General features: G+C 38.6%; 1 protein-coding gene across 1 annotated transcript in view; it reads right to left on the bottom strand.

Annotated features, from left to right (window-relative positions):
• The window catches only part of LIPN (lipase, family member N), a 23,200-nt gene extending 8,821 nt beyond the window's left edge, over positions 1–14,379 (bottom strand). Inside the window, exons 1-6 of the mRNA XM_006880321.1 lie at positions 14,275–14,379; positions 13,274–13,391; positions 11,167–11,365; positions 9,745–9,854; positions 6,709–6,845; positions 4,464–4,610 (exon numbers count right to left, since the gene is read on the bottom strand). Coding sequence (XP_006880383.1) covers positions 4,464–4,610; positions 6,709–6,845; positions 9,745–9,854; positions 11,167–11,365; positions 13,274–13,391; positions 14,275–14,379 — 816 coding nt within the window. The remainder of the gene's footprint in view (positions 1–4,463; positions 4,611–6,708; positions 6,846–9,744; positions 9,855–11,166; positions 11,366–13,273; positions 13,392–14,274) is intronic.
• Between the last annotated feature and the right edge of the window lie 2,620 nt (positions 14,380–16,999).

Raw genomic sequence — 16,999 nt, 5'->3', positions numbered from 1 at the left:
CTCTCTCTCTCTCTCTCTCTCTCTCATCTAATTCCTTTCAGGAGCAGAGAATAGCTACAGTAAGAATACTGGGGTTTGGAAATACCAAAGTGAAATAATCCAATATGTATCTGCATTATGCAGATGACACAACCCTGCTTGCTGAAACTGAGGAGGACCTGAAGCACTTGCTGTAGAAGATCAGAGACTGCAGTCTTCAGTATGTATTGAGACTCAATATTAAGAAAACAAAGAGTCTCACCCTTGGGCTGATTCACAGTATCATAATGGATGGGGAAGAGATTGAGATTGTTCACAGTTTTGGTCTGCTTGGATCCATAGTCAACACTCTTGGCACCAGCAGCCAGGAAATTAAAAGACATATTGTGATGAGAAAGCCTATGGTTAGAGGCCTCTCTAAAGTGCTGAAGTGCACAGATGTCAGTCTGGAGACTAAGGTGTGTCATATACATGCCATGATCTTTGCAATAACTTGTTATGCATCAGAGAACTGGACAATGACTAGGGATGATAGAAGGAGAATTGATGCCGTTGAGCTGTCATGTTGGAGAAGAGTATTGAATATACCATGGACTGCTGGGAAAGCAAACAGGTTTGTCCTGGGAGGGTGGAGGGACAGTGCAGGAGAGGAAGACCCTCGATGAGATGGATTGATTCAGTGACTGGGGTAATGGGGGTAGGTGCGTTGCAGATGGTGAGATTGGCACAGGATAGGGCAGAGTTTAGGGCTGTTGTACACAGGGCCGCTATGAGTCCCAGGTGACTCGATGGCACATAACAACAACAACATGGATTCATGTTTGCTGCTTGGATGCAAATAAAACATGGGCTGATATGAGCGCAAAACAACACACACACACACACACACACACACACGTTCATGCACGCGATCACCAAACAGTGGCTTGTGAGATCTAGATGCCCAGTCCTACTTTACTGCATGGGGACATGTGGCAGTTTAATAGTAAAAGCTGAGCTACAATACCAAAGGCAAATGGCTGGAATAGACCAGTTGCTCTTTGGGATAAGAATGGGCAATCTCCTTTGATACACTGAGTCAATTCCTGCTCACAGCACATGACTGTGGTAAAGTTATTAAACGTTTTCATTATTAATCTCTTATGTGAAAAATAGTAAAACATCACCACATCAACTAACTTGGCTTCCCTGTGAGAATAAAAGAAATTATTTGGGAAAAAAAAAGTAAGACTCATCAACAACCTGTTAGGCAGATGACACAACCTTGCTTGTCAAAACTGAAGAGGACCTCAAGTGTTTGCTGCAGAAAGTCAAAGATTGTAGTCTTCAATATGGATTGAAGCTCAACATCAAAAAGACAAAAATTCTCACCACTGGCCCTATTGGTATCTAGCACCATGATGGATGGAAAAGAAATTGAGGATGTTAATAATTTCAATACTTTTGGCACCAGCAGTCAGGAAATCAAAAGATTAATTAAATTAGGGAAGTTTACTGTCAGCGACCTCTTCAAAATGCTAAAAAGCAATGATATAAGTCTAGAGACAAGATGTGTGTAATCCAGGCCATGGTCATTGCAATTACTTGCTGCACATAAGAGAGATGGACAATAAGGATGACAGAAGAGGAATCGATGTCTTTGAGTTGTGATGCTGGAGAAGAATATTGACCATCCCATGAACTGCCAAGAGAAAAAAGACAGGTCTATCTCTGAGAGGGTGAAACCAAGTTTCTCCTTGCAGGAAAGGATTTTAAAGCTCTGTCTCACATACTTTGGGCACGTGGCCAGGAGGGACCAATCCTTGGAGAAGGACATCATATTTGAAAGGGTAGAGTGATGTCACAGGAAAAGAAGACCCTGGATGAGATGGATTGATACAGTAAATATGGTAATGGGGTCTGTGTTTTTGAGACAGTGAGACTGGCTCAGGATAAGGCAGGGTTCAGAGCTATTTGCTATGAGTCACTTAATGGCACATAAAACAACAACATCATCAACAACAACAACAACAACAATAAAACCCAATCACTTGCATAGGTACTGTTCTCCAATTTTTAAAAAAACATTTTTCCGACTGAAAATAATAGGGCCTATCATGTTGTTGTTGTTGTTAAGTGCTGTTGAGTTGAGCACAACCCACAGCGACCCTATGAACAAAAATCCTGAACTTTGTACTATAACTATTGTCTTTTCTCTATGTCCATAGAAGTTCCAGAGGCATGTGGTTTAGGAAGTGGATACAACTCCTGCTTTCAAACCTGAATCAATCTGGGAGCTCCACCAAACACTGTCCATGATGGGCTACCATTATGGCATTTGACACAGTACTGAAAATTGACAGACCAGTGCTGTCCCACTTAGAAGAATGTTCATCTCAAACACAACACCAGACCCGAAGGCCACAGGCCCAAGGGTGCTACCACCTTTTAAGTGAAGGCCTACCAGTAGATCCTGGTTGACTCTAAATAAACCAAGAGACTTCCAGCTAATAGCTCATTGTTAGCTAAATCTGGAAAATCCGATCAGCTCACACTCACTTGTGAATAATAATGTTGTTGTTGTTGTTCTGTGCCGTTGAGTCGCTTGTGACTCATAGTGACCCTAATAATAATAATTTTTTTAAAAAACCAACAAAAAATCCTACCAACCAGTCCTCACCTGATCCTTACCAAAACAAGAAAAACCATCTTCCAGAATCCAACCACTTCACACATGAGCCTCCAAATTAGAGACTAAGTTGGACCCAATAGTCTTTCTAAAGCTAGAATATAATGCAATTCATCATGGTGACTTAGTACAAACTACTATTTTTGAATAAGCAGACTTTGAACAATGATTGTTTTACTCTGAAACAATTTAGCCTTTTTAAGAAACAAAGAACCAACTGAAGAACAGCTATCTTCTTTGGGGACTAATTTTACACTAACAGTCTCCTTAGCATCTTTTTTTGACTATGTAAATTTTTGTACTGTTATGGTTTGCTTGTTATTTTGATCCTGGAAATTTGCTAGAAGAATTTAAAATACTAACAGGTTCACCAGTGTTAACTATGCTTCAGTGACATTTCTAGAGGATAGAGTAGGAAAGAAATTCTCGAAATTGACTTTCAAAAATTCTCTTTGATTGCCATTGAGTTGGAACTGACTCATAGCTTTCAGAGGCTATTAGTCTCTCTTTTTCCTGAGGAGTCAATGGCGGGTTCAAGCAGCGAGAGGTGTGGCCTTTGGACTAGCAGTGAAACTCTCTATAAATTACACCATGAAAGCTCCTACTATTTTATTGGACTAGCCTACGAAAACTTTGTGGATCACAGATGAATATAGTACATTCACACAATGGAAAGTTACACACCAGTGAAAAACAATGAACTCATAAAACATTACACAATATGGGTGAGTCTGGAGGACATTATGCCAAGTGAAATATCTCAATAACAAAAGGACAAATACTGCACAACACTACCATTATAAGACTGACATGGGGAGTTGGGGAGAGAATTGGAAAAGCATAGACAGATAGTGAACACTGCATTGGAACAGATGAGGGAAAGGACTGCCTAAAAGAAATGTATGATTAGGCACTATGTATGTGTATCACAACAATTTGGAACCACAGTTGTATTACAAAGTGGACTGGGGGAGGGGAAGGAGGGGGGAAGCAGGAAAATGTACAGTAATGTATGAATGAAAACCTAGCCTTTCTGTAAACTTTCATTAAAATCACAATAAAAATTTTGTAAAGAGAAAGAAAACCTTGTGGGCCACAGATGAGTATCGTCTCATAGTTTGTAAGGCTCTCCAAACATAACATAGGCATGACAATGAACTTGAACACATCTATGAAGGTCACCTTTTGTTCTGTTATGCTTGGGGCCACCACGAGTCAGAGTTGATGCTAGACTAAGATAAAAAATTTATTCATTTTTTTAAAAAAGACTTTAATCCACCCCAACATTTGTTGAAAAATAAAAATTTAAAATTCTTATAAAACCAAAACCAACCAACCAAAACCAGCTTTTCAACCATAGTAGTCTAAAAAGATAAAATCTTTTTCTCCATCTTCTTTACTTATCCTTTTAAAATTCTAAATAACAGAAAGCAGAGAATTGAAACAGGTTGGCTGTTTCTTGCTGCTTCAGGAGAAGTTAATTTCATCTTCTTCCTGCATTTTCCAAGTTAGGTGGCAAATTTTATTTGAAGGAAAATTATTTTCTGCACATTGAAGGCAACAATGAAATAGTTCAATGCCTTCATGCACTTCTGTACTTTGTAGTATTTTATTTTTTAATGCACTGTATTAATTTAATGTCCTTACATTCATGGTCCATTGAATACTTGTTCCATATATGGTGAATCTATGCTTAAGAGTATAAAATATGTCTTAGTGAATTTACACAGTGAACTAGTTACTTCTAAATGAATCAGAAATCAGAAAGATAGAAATTCTTAAATTATCTAAAGATTTCATAATAAATGATACTTACCATATTCATATTTTTCTTATTGTATCCAGCCCATAAGGACATAAATTCACTACATATCACCCAGAGTATTTTATTGTTGCAGATTTTAATACTAGGTGGTGTTTTTGACTTGTATTCTAAAAATAAACCTTTAGTGCCAAAAAGAGCCTGCAAACAAAAAGAAAAGAGTTTTGGGGTTGGGTTTTTTTGTGTTTTTTTTCAAATCTTGAGACTTCCTGATACTGTCTTCATTCATGAGACATATTGGGGAATAAAGGTATATTTACTTTTTGATCAATGAGACCTAAAAGTTTGACTGATGATTCTCTCTAACACAGATATCAATGTTATTTACAAGGAGATTGCAGAAAAGTTTGTCAACCTCAAAAATTTTCCCATGGTTAAATGTTTTGCTTAATTAAAGATTGCCCACATTTCATATTTATCGCTTATTACCAAGGAAGGTAGAACAATTTCTCCTTAAGATGATATATTGCTATATTGTTGCTAGGAACCATCGAGTCAGAACCAACCATATCTGACTCTCCAGTGGTTTTTTTCAGAGGCAACTAATTGCACTGGAGGAGACTGATATCTTCTTTCCTTTGCTGCTATCAGCACAACAGCCATCTCTCATGTTGCTAATTAATGAATGGCACACTGAGCAGGAAGACCACTGAACAGAAAATATTGAATAATCTGTAGGAAGGATATGATAAAGTAAGTTTTGGTTAGCTCTCTGGTTGAGGACTAGGAACTTCTGGGAACACAAATCCTCTGAAAAATCTGAGGGAGGGGAATAGAAATGTGGACTTAACCATGATAGAAAATTTGAGAGTGAGGACATTTTTTGCTTCAGATATAACCTATCCAGGTAAACCAAAGCATATACAAAACTAGCATGTTGAAAAGTAACTGTGCCTACCTTTGAATTTTACAAATTCCACTGCTCAACCCTGCACAACTGTAGAAAATATTCAAAACTAACCAATCCCAATGAATGTTGAAATGGAACTTTCCACTACACAAAAGTACTTGTGCTTACCTCGTGTGTGCTTATAGTAAGAAAAAAAAACCAAACACAAACTGCTATAAAATTAATCATTAGGTTCTCTGGAAATTCTTTATGCTAAGAAAACAAATAGGTCTGTCTTAGAGAGGGTGAAATCAAGTTTGTCTTTGGAGGCTAGGATTTTGAAGTTCTATCTCACGTACTTTGGGTACATGGCCAGGAGAGACTGGTCCTTGGAAGGGTGGAGGTACAGCACAGGAGAGGAAGACCCCAGATGAGATGGATTGACACAGTAACTGGGACAATGGGGGTAGGTGTGTTAGAGTCAGTGAGATTGGCTCAGGATAGGGACTGCTGCTGTACATGGGGTCACAGGTGCGTAACAACAATGAGCAAATAATTATTTCTGTTCCCATTTTCTCTCTCTTTGTGGTCAAGTTGGAATTGACTCCTGGCTGACCCTCCAGTAGTGGGTTTCCTTCCACAGCTGTAAACCGTATATGAGGAGATTGCTCATCTTTCTTGCTAAGGTCACTAGTGCATGTAAACTGATACTACCACCTCAAACCCGCACTTCATCTTCTTATGTGTATGAGAATTACTGGGATACCTTAACTGGTCTCCTAGACTTTTGTCATCCAGATTGAATTTACCATCTACTCTAAATGAAATGACAATCTTGGAAAGCTATTACATTCATTTTGACAACAATTTTCCTTTTTAGAGAAACAAAAGTAGTAGACAAACCCCTACATAAACACAGTGCAAGTAAATCTACGACTATTGGCAATCTATTTTCCAAGCTTTAGAAAGGAATCAGTAAATATGTGAATAAATAACTGATCTTTAAGATAGGGTTTGAAATATTTAGGAAGGTAGTGCAAGCTCCTTTATTAGAAGAGTGTTTCTGACACAGTCATCTAGCATTAAATTAGAGGCTTTAGTAGTCATTAGTAACTTCAAGAATGGCTTCCATTTGAGTATTTGTGAATCCTTTTAATTGTCCAAGTGAATATCACAAGAAAATGTGTTCCTGACCTTGTATTGACATAGTCATCAGATCAGCTGAAAGTTCATGTGATATTCAGTTATTCTTATAACTAAGCATATGAAATTATTAAAGAGAGCTCTGAGCATTAAGATGTAGACACACGCACAGGCACATGTCTGTATGTTTTGTGTAAATCCTCCACTTGCATTTTATAAAAGGTCTTAAAATAAAAAGACCGTATTTTGGCAAAAGGGAGTGCCTACCTTGAGGATGGAGTTTGGAAGTAGGAAAAAACGGGTAAAAATGCCTGTGGGATACTTGAAAGAAACCACAGGGCCCAAGGCAAAATTCATTTTTATTCTTTGTTCCAGTTCAGGCATGGTGGCAAAGGCTACAAAACCTGAGAGCATAAGAGACAAGATAAACTAATGAAATTTACAATTACTTACGTAATACTTCTACCAACAGAGGTGCGACTCGGCTTTGTTATTTTATCTTTCTGTTGCAACAGTCTTGGGAATGAGTTGTGAAATTCTGTCTCAGTTCTTCTACAAAGATTCCCTTAGCCATCTCTGTTCCCATGGTCTAATATTTCGTGCCTAGATGGTCAACTCAAACTGCCTGAAGAAATGGAGTAGCTGGGGGCTTGAAAGGTCAAAGAGGAGCAGAGGGAGCACAGTTGGGTAAACTATGGATAATTTTACTTTCTTTGTATGTGGTTATGTTGAGATTATTGTCATTTTTACCTTGAATTCTCAAACACCAGAATGAGTCCGAGGACTTACAGAAACAGTCTGTTCACGAATGGTGGGACAGTCACCTTTTTTTTGATATAACATCCAGTCACCCTGCAGTTTTCCATTTTCACAATGGAATGAGAGCTCACTCTCCCAGGACCTCACTGGATGCTTGCCAACCCTTCAGACGTTTCCTTGCTTCCAGAGTAGACCTGCCTACGTCCAATCTGGCTACAATAAACACTGGTTTTCTCCATCCATCCTGTGCTTTCAGTCATTGCACTGAACCACTCTCCTTGGGAGGATGTGGGAGAAGGGAGGAGAAAAGCATAACACAAGGAAGGGGATGGGGAGAATCTGTATATTTTAATTCCCTACATAATTTCTTCAGGGCTGTATGCTCTATGTGTGTGTGTGTGTGTTCATTGTTGAACTATTTGTTGGATTATCACAAGACTTTTAGCCAGCAAAAGAACAGAAATATTTGTTTGAGACAAAGACTCCATACCAGGCTTATACTGGCACCATTCCCTAGTGTTTGGAAGTGTGTGGAGATGAGTTCTTTGAGGTATTCAATTTGCCTTAAAAGCTCTGCTGGTATTTAGTGGTTCATAGACAGTATTGCTAAACATCCCATAAATAATGAATGAGCAATGATGTCCATCTGGAGATTAAGGTGCACCTGATCCAGGCCATAGTCTTCGCAATTACTTGCTGTGCATCAGAAAGCTAGACAATGACTAGAGAGGATAGAAGGAGAATTGATGTCTTTGAGCTGTGGTGCTAGAGAAAAGTATTGAATATACTATGGACTGCTAGGAGAACAAATAGTTTCATCCAGAGAGAGTGAATCGAGGCTGTTCCTTGGAGGCAAGGAATCTGAAACTTAGTCTAACGTACTTTGGATGTGTTGTATGGAGGGACCAGTTCTTGGAGAGGAATATCATGCTTGGGAGGGTGAAGGGACAGTAGGAGAGAGGAAGACCCTCGAAGACTCAGTGACTGGAGTAATAGGAGTAGGTGTGTCAGAGACAATAAACTTTGCTCAGGACATAGTAGAGTTCAAAGCTGTTGTACATAGGGTTGCTATGAGTCAAAAGACAACAACAACACATAACGGGCACATAACAACAACAACAATTAACACTTCTCTGACCAAAATACCAAGAGTTTTCTTCATTGAAAAATGTTATATCCTGAATGCAAATAGACTTTTTTAGACTCAATTCAAGTGTATTCTCTAAAGATTCTTCAGTGGGGCTGGGCACCCCTCTCTGAAGTTAGACTGATTTGGTTTGAATCTGTATTCTGTGCCTTATGTGTTAAGGGACACTTCAGTTTCTCTGAACTTCCATTTTCTCTCTGATAAAATAGAGTTATTAATAATGGGCTTGTTCCCAATATTAGAAGGAAATATTGTGCAAAAGATCTTGAGTAAAACCCAACTTATAATAAACATCCAATAAATAATTATCTGACTATTGGCACCATTGAGTCTCTTATTGTTATTGTTGTTTTTATGTGCCATCGAGTCGCTTGCGACTCATAGCGACCCTATGTACAACAGCCCTAAACTCTGCTCTGTCTTGTGCCAATAGCACTGTCCCTGACACTCCCATCCTGATAACACCAGTCACCAAATCAATCCACCTCATAGACGGCCTTCCCCTCTGCGCTGTCCCTCCACCCTCCCCAGCATGATGTCCTTCTCCAAGGATCGGTCTCTCCTTATAACATGTCCAAAGTATGTTAGACGGAGCCTCAGAATCCTTGCCCCCAAAGAGCCACCCGGTTTAACCCTTATTAGTCATTTAATATTCTTTTAGAATATGCTCTCTGATATTATCTGTTGTATAATTTTAAGCTGCCTAAGAATCACTATAATGCATTGATCAACATATGTTTGCTATTGACAATGAAGGTAATGATGATAATATTATAAGAATGTTAGCTCCTGAAGTTTCAATTATTTTAATTTGTAAAAACAAATTGAAATATTTCATTCTACAAAACACAATTATTTAAAATGGAAACCTTCAGTGAAAAATAAAAAAAATCAAGATTTTATTGCTATGAATTTTTCCCTAGAGCTAGATTATTGATTTCTTCACCAAAAATCTTGACAACCTTTTAAAAAGTAAAATTTCAAAAAGCTGGATCTTGAACTTAAAAAAAATTAATATAATGGCTGCATTGAATTGTCATACCCTACATCTTAAAAACAACAGCATAATAACAATATTTGAAATTACAGTCTAAGTAGGTATGTTTCACTAATTTACTATAATAAATTTCAAAACTTTTTGTAAATATGTCTTTGGACTTTGGCCTATGGTGTTCCTGATTAATTGTATCATCTTTATAAAAGTGACACTGTGACCAATTCTTTGACATAATCATAGTCTCTTGGCATTTGGAAAAGTGATCTCCATACTTAGGATACTTGAGTATGTGCCTCTCAAAGGACAGGGAATCAAAGACACTACACACGGTAGTTATTCCATTTCAAATTTAAGATGGGCTTTTGCAAAATCCCCAGAATAATTGCATTTCTCCACATACCTATTGTTGTCCCAAGTGAATGTCCAATGAAATATAACTTCTCCTGACCAGTTTTATTTACAATGAAGTCTATTATTCCTGGAAGGTCATATTTGGCCATTTCATGAAAACTGCAAAATAAAACACAGATTTATAAGTACAATTAAGTTTAAAACTTAGAGTATGTACTCACTCTTCTTCCTTTACATTCAGAATTTTGTGCTTTTTTTCCAGTAAAAATCCCTCGCCCTATTACTTACCCAATTCAGTGTGTTTGAAGAGACTTGGGGCTGCTAACTTCAATGACTAGTATTTGAAACCCATCAGTTGCTCTGCTAAAAGATGCGACAGTCAGCTTCCCTAAACATTTCTAGAAACCCCTTGGGATAGTTTTACTTTGTCCTAAGAAATTCTCATATACTTTGAGCATGATATCAAGAGGGCCAATCCTTCAAAACTATTTCATGCTTGGAAGAGTAGAAGACCCTCCATGAGATAGGTGACACAATGACTACAGCAATGGGATGAAGCACAGTAGAGACGTGAGGATGACACAGGATTGGGCAGAGTTTTGAACTCTTCTCCATACGGTCATGATGAGTCAGAGCCAATTCAAATATCTACCAACAAGCTCTAGTAGCATAATGCCTGAAGTGTCAGGTTGTAAACCAAAAGCTTGGCAGTTTGAATCCACCAGCTGTTCTGAGGGAGACAAATGGACAATCTGTGTTAAGATCTAGAGCCTCGGAATCCAGATGGAAAGTCACTTTGGGTTGGAGCCTACTTAAGCAGTGGATATTTTTGAGACAGAATCAATTTGACGGCAATGGGCTTTGGGAAATGCCCATTAAATGCATCCTGTTGTAAGTCTTTTCCCACTGCGTTGATCATTTAACTTTATAGTAACAGGAGTGGACCTCCTCACTTCCTTCCCTTAGATTTCTTTTCCTTCTCTTTCCTTACCTAGGTTGTGTGTCTTTTCTTTTTCTTGGAGGGTCATTGGTGGCACAGTGCTTAAGTGCTTGGTTGCTAGAGGAATGTTGGAAATTCGTATTCACCTAAAAGCTCCAAGAGAGGGAGCCCTATCAAATTCTAGCCTCTGAAACCCTTTGGAGAAGTTCTATTCTGTCTCATAGGAACATTATGAATAGAAATCGACTGGATGATTACCCAACAATAATAATAAGTTTCCACTTATGTCTCTGGATAATGCCAACCTTACCTAGCACCCTTATACAGTGTAAAATATGGGGTCACCATGAGTTAGAATGGACTTGATAGGAACTAACAATTTTTGACTTGCCTAAAGATTTAAAATTCTAGCACTTTCTATTATCCAATTTTGGAAATGGGAAACTCACTTAATTCACTGTTGTTGAGTTGATTCTGACTCATGGCGACCCTCCATGTGGCTTCTGATGATTTGTTTTAGATGCATTTTACCTAAAGGCCCAGAACTTCTCTTCAGTCACTGAAAGCGTTTTGTGTCTTCTTGACCAAGTGTTCCCTCGACTGTTTCCCATCCAGACGTCATAACCTGCATCTGCTAGAAGGAATCCAAGACTGCCATTGGCAAAGTTCTCAAGCCAAGCAGCGTTATCTGCAAATAAGGCATGCTGCATATACACAACCGGCCGGGATCCTGGAAGGGGAAAGGAAGAGAGGCAGAGAAATGCAGAGAGAAATAGAATAATTTATGGTACATGTCTCTCTGGAGACTAAGGTGTGTCTGATACAGGCCATGGTCTTTGCAATCACTTGTTATGCGTCATACAGTTGGACAATGACTAGGGAGGATACAAGGAGAATTGATGCCTTTGAGCTGTGGTGCTGGAGAATAGTACTGAGGATACCATGAACTGCTGAGAAAAGAAACAGATTCATCCTGGAGAGGGTTAAACCGGGCTGCTCCTTGGAGGCAAGGATTCTGAGGCTTCGTCTGACATACTTTGGACATGTTGTAAGGAGGGACTGGTCCTTGGAGAGGGACATCATGCTCGGGAGGGTGGAGGGATGTTGTAGGAGGGGAAGGCCCTCTATGAGGTGGATTGATTCAGTGACTGGAGAGAGTATGAGAGACATTCAAGCATTGAGGACTTTCCTTTATAGGGTTGCTATGAGTCACCTGTGACTAGACGGCACTTAACAACAACAACAACAACAACACAACAACAACAACAATATGGCCTGGCTCAGGCACATCTTAGTCTCCAGACTGATGTAGTTGCTCTTCAGTACTTTGGAGAGGTCTCTGACAGCAGACTTTCCCAATGCAATTTGTCTTTTGATTTTCTGGCTGTATACTGGCCTACTGGGAAAGGAGTTGTGCTTCCAAACTGAAGCAAGCAATTCAAATCCACCAGCTGATCCATTGGAGAAAGACTGGAAGTCTTCTTGTGTGATTTATAGCGACCGAAAGCCCATCAAAGGGTCAGTCAGTTAAGTGTCTATTCTGACTTCACAGCAATGAGTTGAGTCCTGTGGGGAGTGACTGTTGAACAACTTGATTCTAGCAACAATTGAGAACGCAGAGGGAAGCTGCAGAGTGAACACGATACAGTGGCGTGTTTGCTCTTGTCTGTGGTTAACTCCAACTTGTGGCACATGCGCTAACTCAACTTATTGCCACTGAGTTGGAACCAAGTCATGGTTGACCCTCTAGTGGATTTTCTGATGCTGTACATCACGTGGGAGGAGACTGCCCATCTTTCTCCCACAGAGCTGCTGGTGCACTGGAAGCATCTGACAAGCACAGTATTTGGGTTAACAGCCCAACTCCCTACAGGCCACCTTAGATTTCTTATGACGTGTAAATTAGTAAATTGTTTACTCATGAGCTTTTGAAGATATTTGTTGTCCTCTTATTTTTCCTTCTTAAACATTTTTGCTGTTATTATTCCCCTTTTAAGGAATGTAATTTCTCTCTTTTTTGCATATTTATTTCATATTTTAGAACTCAAGCCTAAACACCATGTATTTTCACGGCATAAAACATCTGTTCTTCAGGGCAAAACATTTGCTAGAGTTTTTATTCTCAGAAGAAAAAAAAAAGATTGAGCAATCCCTCAGTTATTTAACTAGTTTTTTTTTTTATTCCTTCGGGGGAGGTTTTAGTGGAGGCAAGGGGTGCTTCTGGGCTAAACTCTTTAGCCAGCTTCAGACGACTCAGCACGTGTTCTCACAAAACCATGGAAAACCACTTTCTGAAACAGGCAGGCTTTCTTTCCACATGAGAAATCAGAAAGCAGTTGAGAACTAACAACTGCAAAGGTCGCCTCTTCCTTTGCATTTCCGCTCAACCAGTAAGTCTGATTATAGCCAACAAGATCAGCCTTGCCCTGTGTATTTTTGAGGTTCTTACATGGCTTCATGGAATTCAAGGGGCGGCAACGACTCAACCTTCCTGTTAACCATTTAAAGACCAGTACAGTCACAAATGCAGTTTTACTAATTTGTTTTGATGAATTAGTCACTCTTAGGAGGAACACACAGTCAGCAGAGACTTTCAATCACACTCAGTTCTCTTTAGCAAAGGAAGAGAATCTTATACCTACGCTCCGAGTGTCTCTTCGGCCATAGGGAATTCTGTTGACACTAAGGATGTAACCGTCTTCAGTGATGACGTCATACTCCTCGCTGGGGTAGCCATTATAGGTAATGAGTTCACTCTGCCCAGGAAAAATACAGGTGTTACTGAATGCCTTCTGTAATAGTGCCAAAACGAAATAGATCAAAGCATTGGTGGACATTTACTGGGGCAAATTATCTGGAATCCGTAGCTCTAAGCAGCTGTAAGCTTAATATAGTACATAGATAACGCTAAGATAACGAGAATATTGAAAATGTTTAAAATGTAGAAATATTAATTATTAAATTAATTATTTTCTATGAAAATATAGAAATATTAATTCAATATTAAAGAAATATTATAAATATTGAAAATATTTAAAATACAGAAAATGTCAACTTATGGCACATGTATGTTCTTGGGTGGGAAAAATTTAGTTTTGTAAAGAAAAAGTTAGATCCTCAAGCAAATTGTCTTTTTAAACCACTCTTACTTAATATAAAGCTAACAAGATAATAGAACAATTCTGTTGTTGTTCTGTACTGCCAAGTATAACTCGTAGCAATCCTATGAACAACAGATCTGAACCCTGTCCCGTGCTGTGCTATAGTTATCATCCTCGACCTACTTGAGCTCATTGCTGTGGAACCATAGAAGACATTAATATATGTTTATACTATACACATGGCTTGATGTTATTAAACAATAAGTTCAGACTCTCAAGCTCTTTGCTGTCAAGTCCAAAATGATTCCTAGCTGACTATTCAGTGGGTTGTGACATTCCCATCTTTCTCCACCAGGGAAGCCTGGATGACCTTTGGTAGCAAATCACCCCTAGGTAGACTAGATACGTTAACAAAATCACTACGTTTTACCTGTTTTCTTACTAGAGATTTTCTGCTGTAATAGTACCTTTGATAGTCTTATCACAAATTAATTCTATTTTTTTTTTCTGTTCTTCTTTGGGATTCTCCATGACTTACAATATTCATCCACACTTCAGGATTCACTTCGTTTTCCAACTGAAAGTATTCACCACCATTTAAAGGTCCACAAATCAAACAGGTTGTTGCTAAAAACAGCCACATCCTTGAAATGCCTGGCACAAAACATTTAATATTCATAGATTAATTTTGTTCATGCTAGTTGATTAATGATGTGAGAATGGTACCCTACCAAAAACTTGAGTCACACCCTGAGAAAGCTGTGAAAGTTTGAAGTGAGCTAAATTGGAGTACTATTGCTGGCAGGCCCTAGATTATGACTCAGACAACTCCCACTTGCCCTTTGGTATTATGTAAAATTGACATCACTTTGGAACAATTGAGCCACCAGCAACCAAATGACCAAACTCACTGTCAACTAGATTATTCCAACTTGTAATCACACCGGTCAGAGTACACTTGCCCCATAGGGTTTCCAAGGTTATAAAATCTTTATGGAAGCTGACTTCTACCTTGAAGCATTAGGTAGGTTCAAGCTGTTGAGCTTTTGGTTAGATGTTGAGCACTTTAAGTACTGCACCATTACAGAGCTGTGAAACAATTCCTACTTGCAACAAATTCTTTATCATACTTTCACTTGCATTAAAGCTTTTAAATCATTGGAAAGACACTGAGGCTTCTGTGTGTGTGTGTGTGTGTGTGTCTGTTTTAAAATTATTATTATTAATGAACATTTACAGAGACTTTGGATTTCCATTCATTCACTGTTGCACTTTTCTCCCTGCCTACCCCTCCCCTCAGTTAGCTCTTCTCTTTGAAAAGTAAAAGAAAAATTCTTTCATTATTATACAATTCCTCCTCCCAATGGGATAAATTGGGCATACTGCATTGAAACAGATGAGGAAGAGAACTGTTTAAAAGGGATATGTGAGTAGGTATTATTGTCATAACAGGGGTCTTTTCTTGAACTGAAAAAAAACCCCACAAAAAACCACCCCACTACCATCAAGTCGTGGGTTGTAAGTCTCCTTCTTGCTTTTAGTTGCCATGGAGTTGAGTATAACTCATAGGAACCCTATGAACAACAGGTCTGAAACCTGTCCTATCCTGTGCCATCCCCATTATCTCAGACATACGTGAGCCCTCTGCTATAGTCACTGTCTCAATCCATCTCTTTGAGGGTAAATCCCCTAGTAGATTGTAAATCTTAATGGGAGGAAACTGCCTTGTCCTTCTTGCATTGAGGTGCCAGGGGATTTGAACTGCTGATCTTTTGGTTAACAGCCCAAACACTGAAATTACTATATGTCACCATGTCTCATTCCCCCGCCCCCCAAATGTAAGACTGTATTAAAATCGTCTACACTTAATTCCCACTTACCTACAAATCTGATTTAAAGACACTGTTGCTGTTATATACTATTAATTAGGAATCGACTCATAGCTGATCCTCCAAGTGGGTATTCAGAGGAATTAAATCACACCAGAGAACAGTGCTCATATTTTTCCTGTGAAGCAGCTGGTGGATTTGAACCATGAGTCTTTGAATTGGGAGCTCTACTCCTTACCACTGAGCCACCAAAGCTCTTTTAAAGACACTAGGGGATGGATATTATTCTATTAACATAGATATCACTCGTAATCTAGTGGTAGTCTAGATAGTCTAGAGACTATCTTGATACAGTTTATGCCTTAAAATTAAGTTAGTAAAGGGGCCTTTTGTAACTCATTCAGTTTTACACTGTTTTAAGACATTGTTCACCTATAAGCTGCCAGGATACATAAAAGGTCAGTGGGGGGAATTTCCACACAATAGCAAAAAGGAAGGATGGAATTTTCACCGTATTCTACCCCAGTATCCCACAAAACAGGCAACAAGAAACAAAACTTCACTTCAACAAGCAAGATAATGATCAGTCTCTAGTGATGTGACTGTTTATTAAGTCAGGTGCCCAAAGGCAAATTTTTGCACATTTAAATGTGCAGTCCCACTCCCTTGCCACGGCTTATAAACATGCCTCTTCAATGGCAGGCTGGCATGATCACAGCGGAGCACGTTCATCATAGGAGTGCTGCCGTCAACTGGCCTCAAATTGAAGTCCAGCTTCACCGCAAACATGCTTTCTGACCTTGGGCAAGTTATTTAATAGATTTGTCTTTTGGGTTCCTTGTTGGTAAAACTGGGGTAATGATATAACCTACCTCATAAGGCTCTAATGAGGATTAAGTTTCATAATCCTTTTGTAAAACACTTAGCACAGTATAAACTCTGAATCAATGCTTCTGATGTTATGACTCTTCTAAGAATCAGAGGACGAATAGGATTGTACTTTAATAAATTACTACTTCCAAAATCCAGAGTTTGTTCTGAAGCTAAATCACTTTTCATATATTTACTGTATTGTTTAAGATGATTTTTGTGTCTGAAATTGTTATACGAATTCTTAATCTTTGAAAATAATATCTAGATATTTCATTTAATTAGCTATGACACGTATTAAATAATGATGTTTTAGTGTAAGAAATGGTTAAAAAACTCAACTGCCAACCAAAAGTTTGGCCATTTTAACCCACCAACAACTCTACAGGAGAAAGATTTGATAGTCTTTCCCTGTAAAAATTTATAATTTTGGAAACCCTGCTATGCCTTATAATAAGTTGCATGAAATGTGTACTATTATTATCTTCATTATACCAACAAGGTGAAAAACCCACAGACAATTAAGATTAAGAGATTTAAGACATGCCCAAGCTCACAGAGAGC

The sequence above is a fragment of the Elephantulus edwardii genome, unplaced genomic scaffold, assembly GCF_000299155.1.
Source record: "Elephantulus edwardii isolate Elephantulus edwardi_28Jun2011 unplaced genomic scaffold, EleEdw1.0 scaffold00007, whole genome shotgun sequence".
In the NCBI taxonomy this organism is placed as follows: Eukaryota; Metazoa; Chordata; class Mammalia; order Macroscelidea; family Macroscelididae; genus Elephantulus; species Elephantulus edwardii.
The sequence above is the reverse complement of the archived record's forward strand: the minus strand, read 5'-3'. Positions and strand labels throughout refer to the sequence as shown.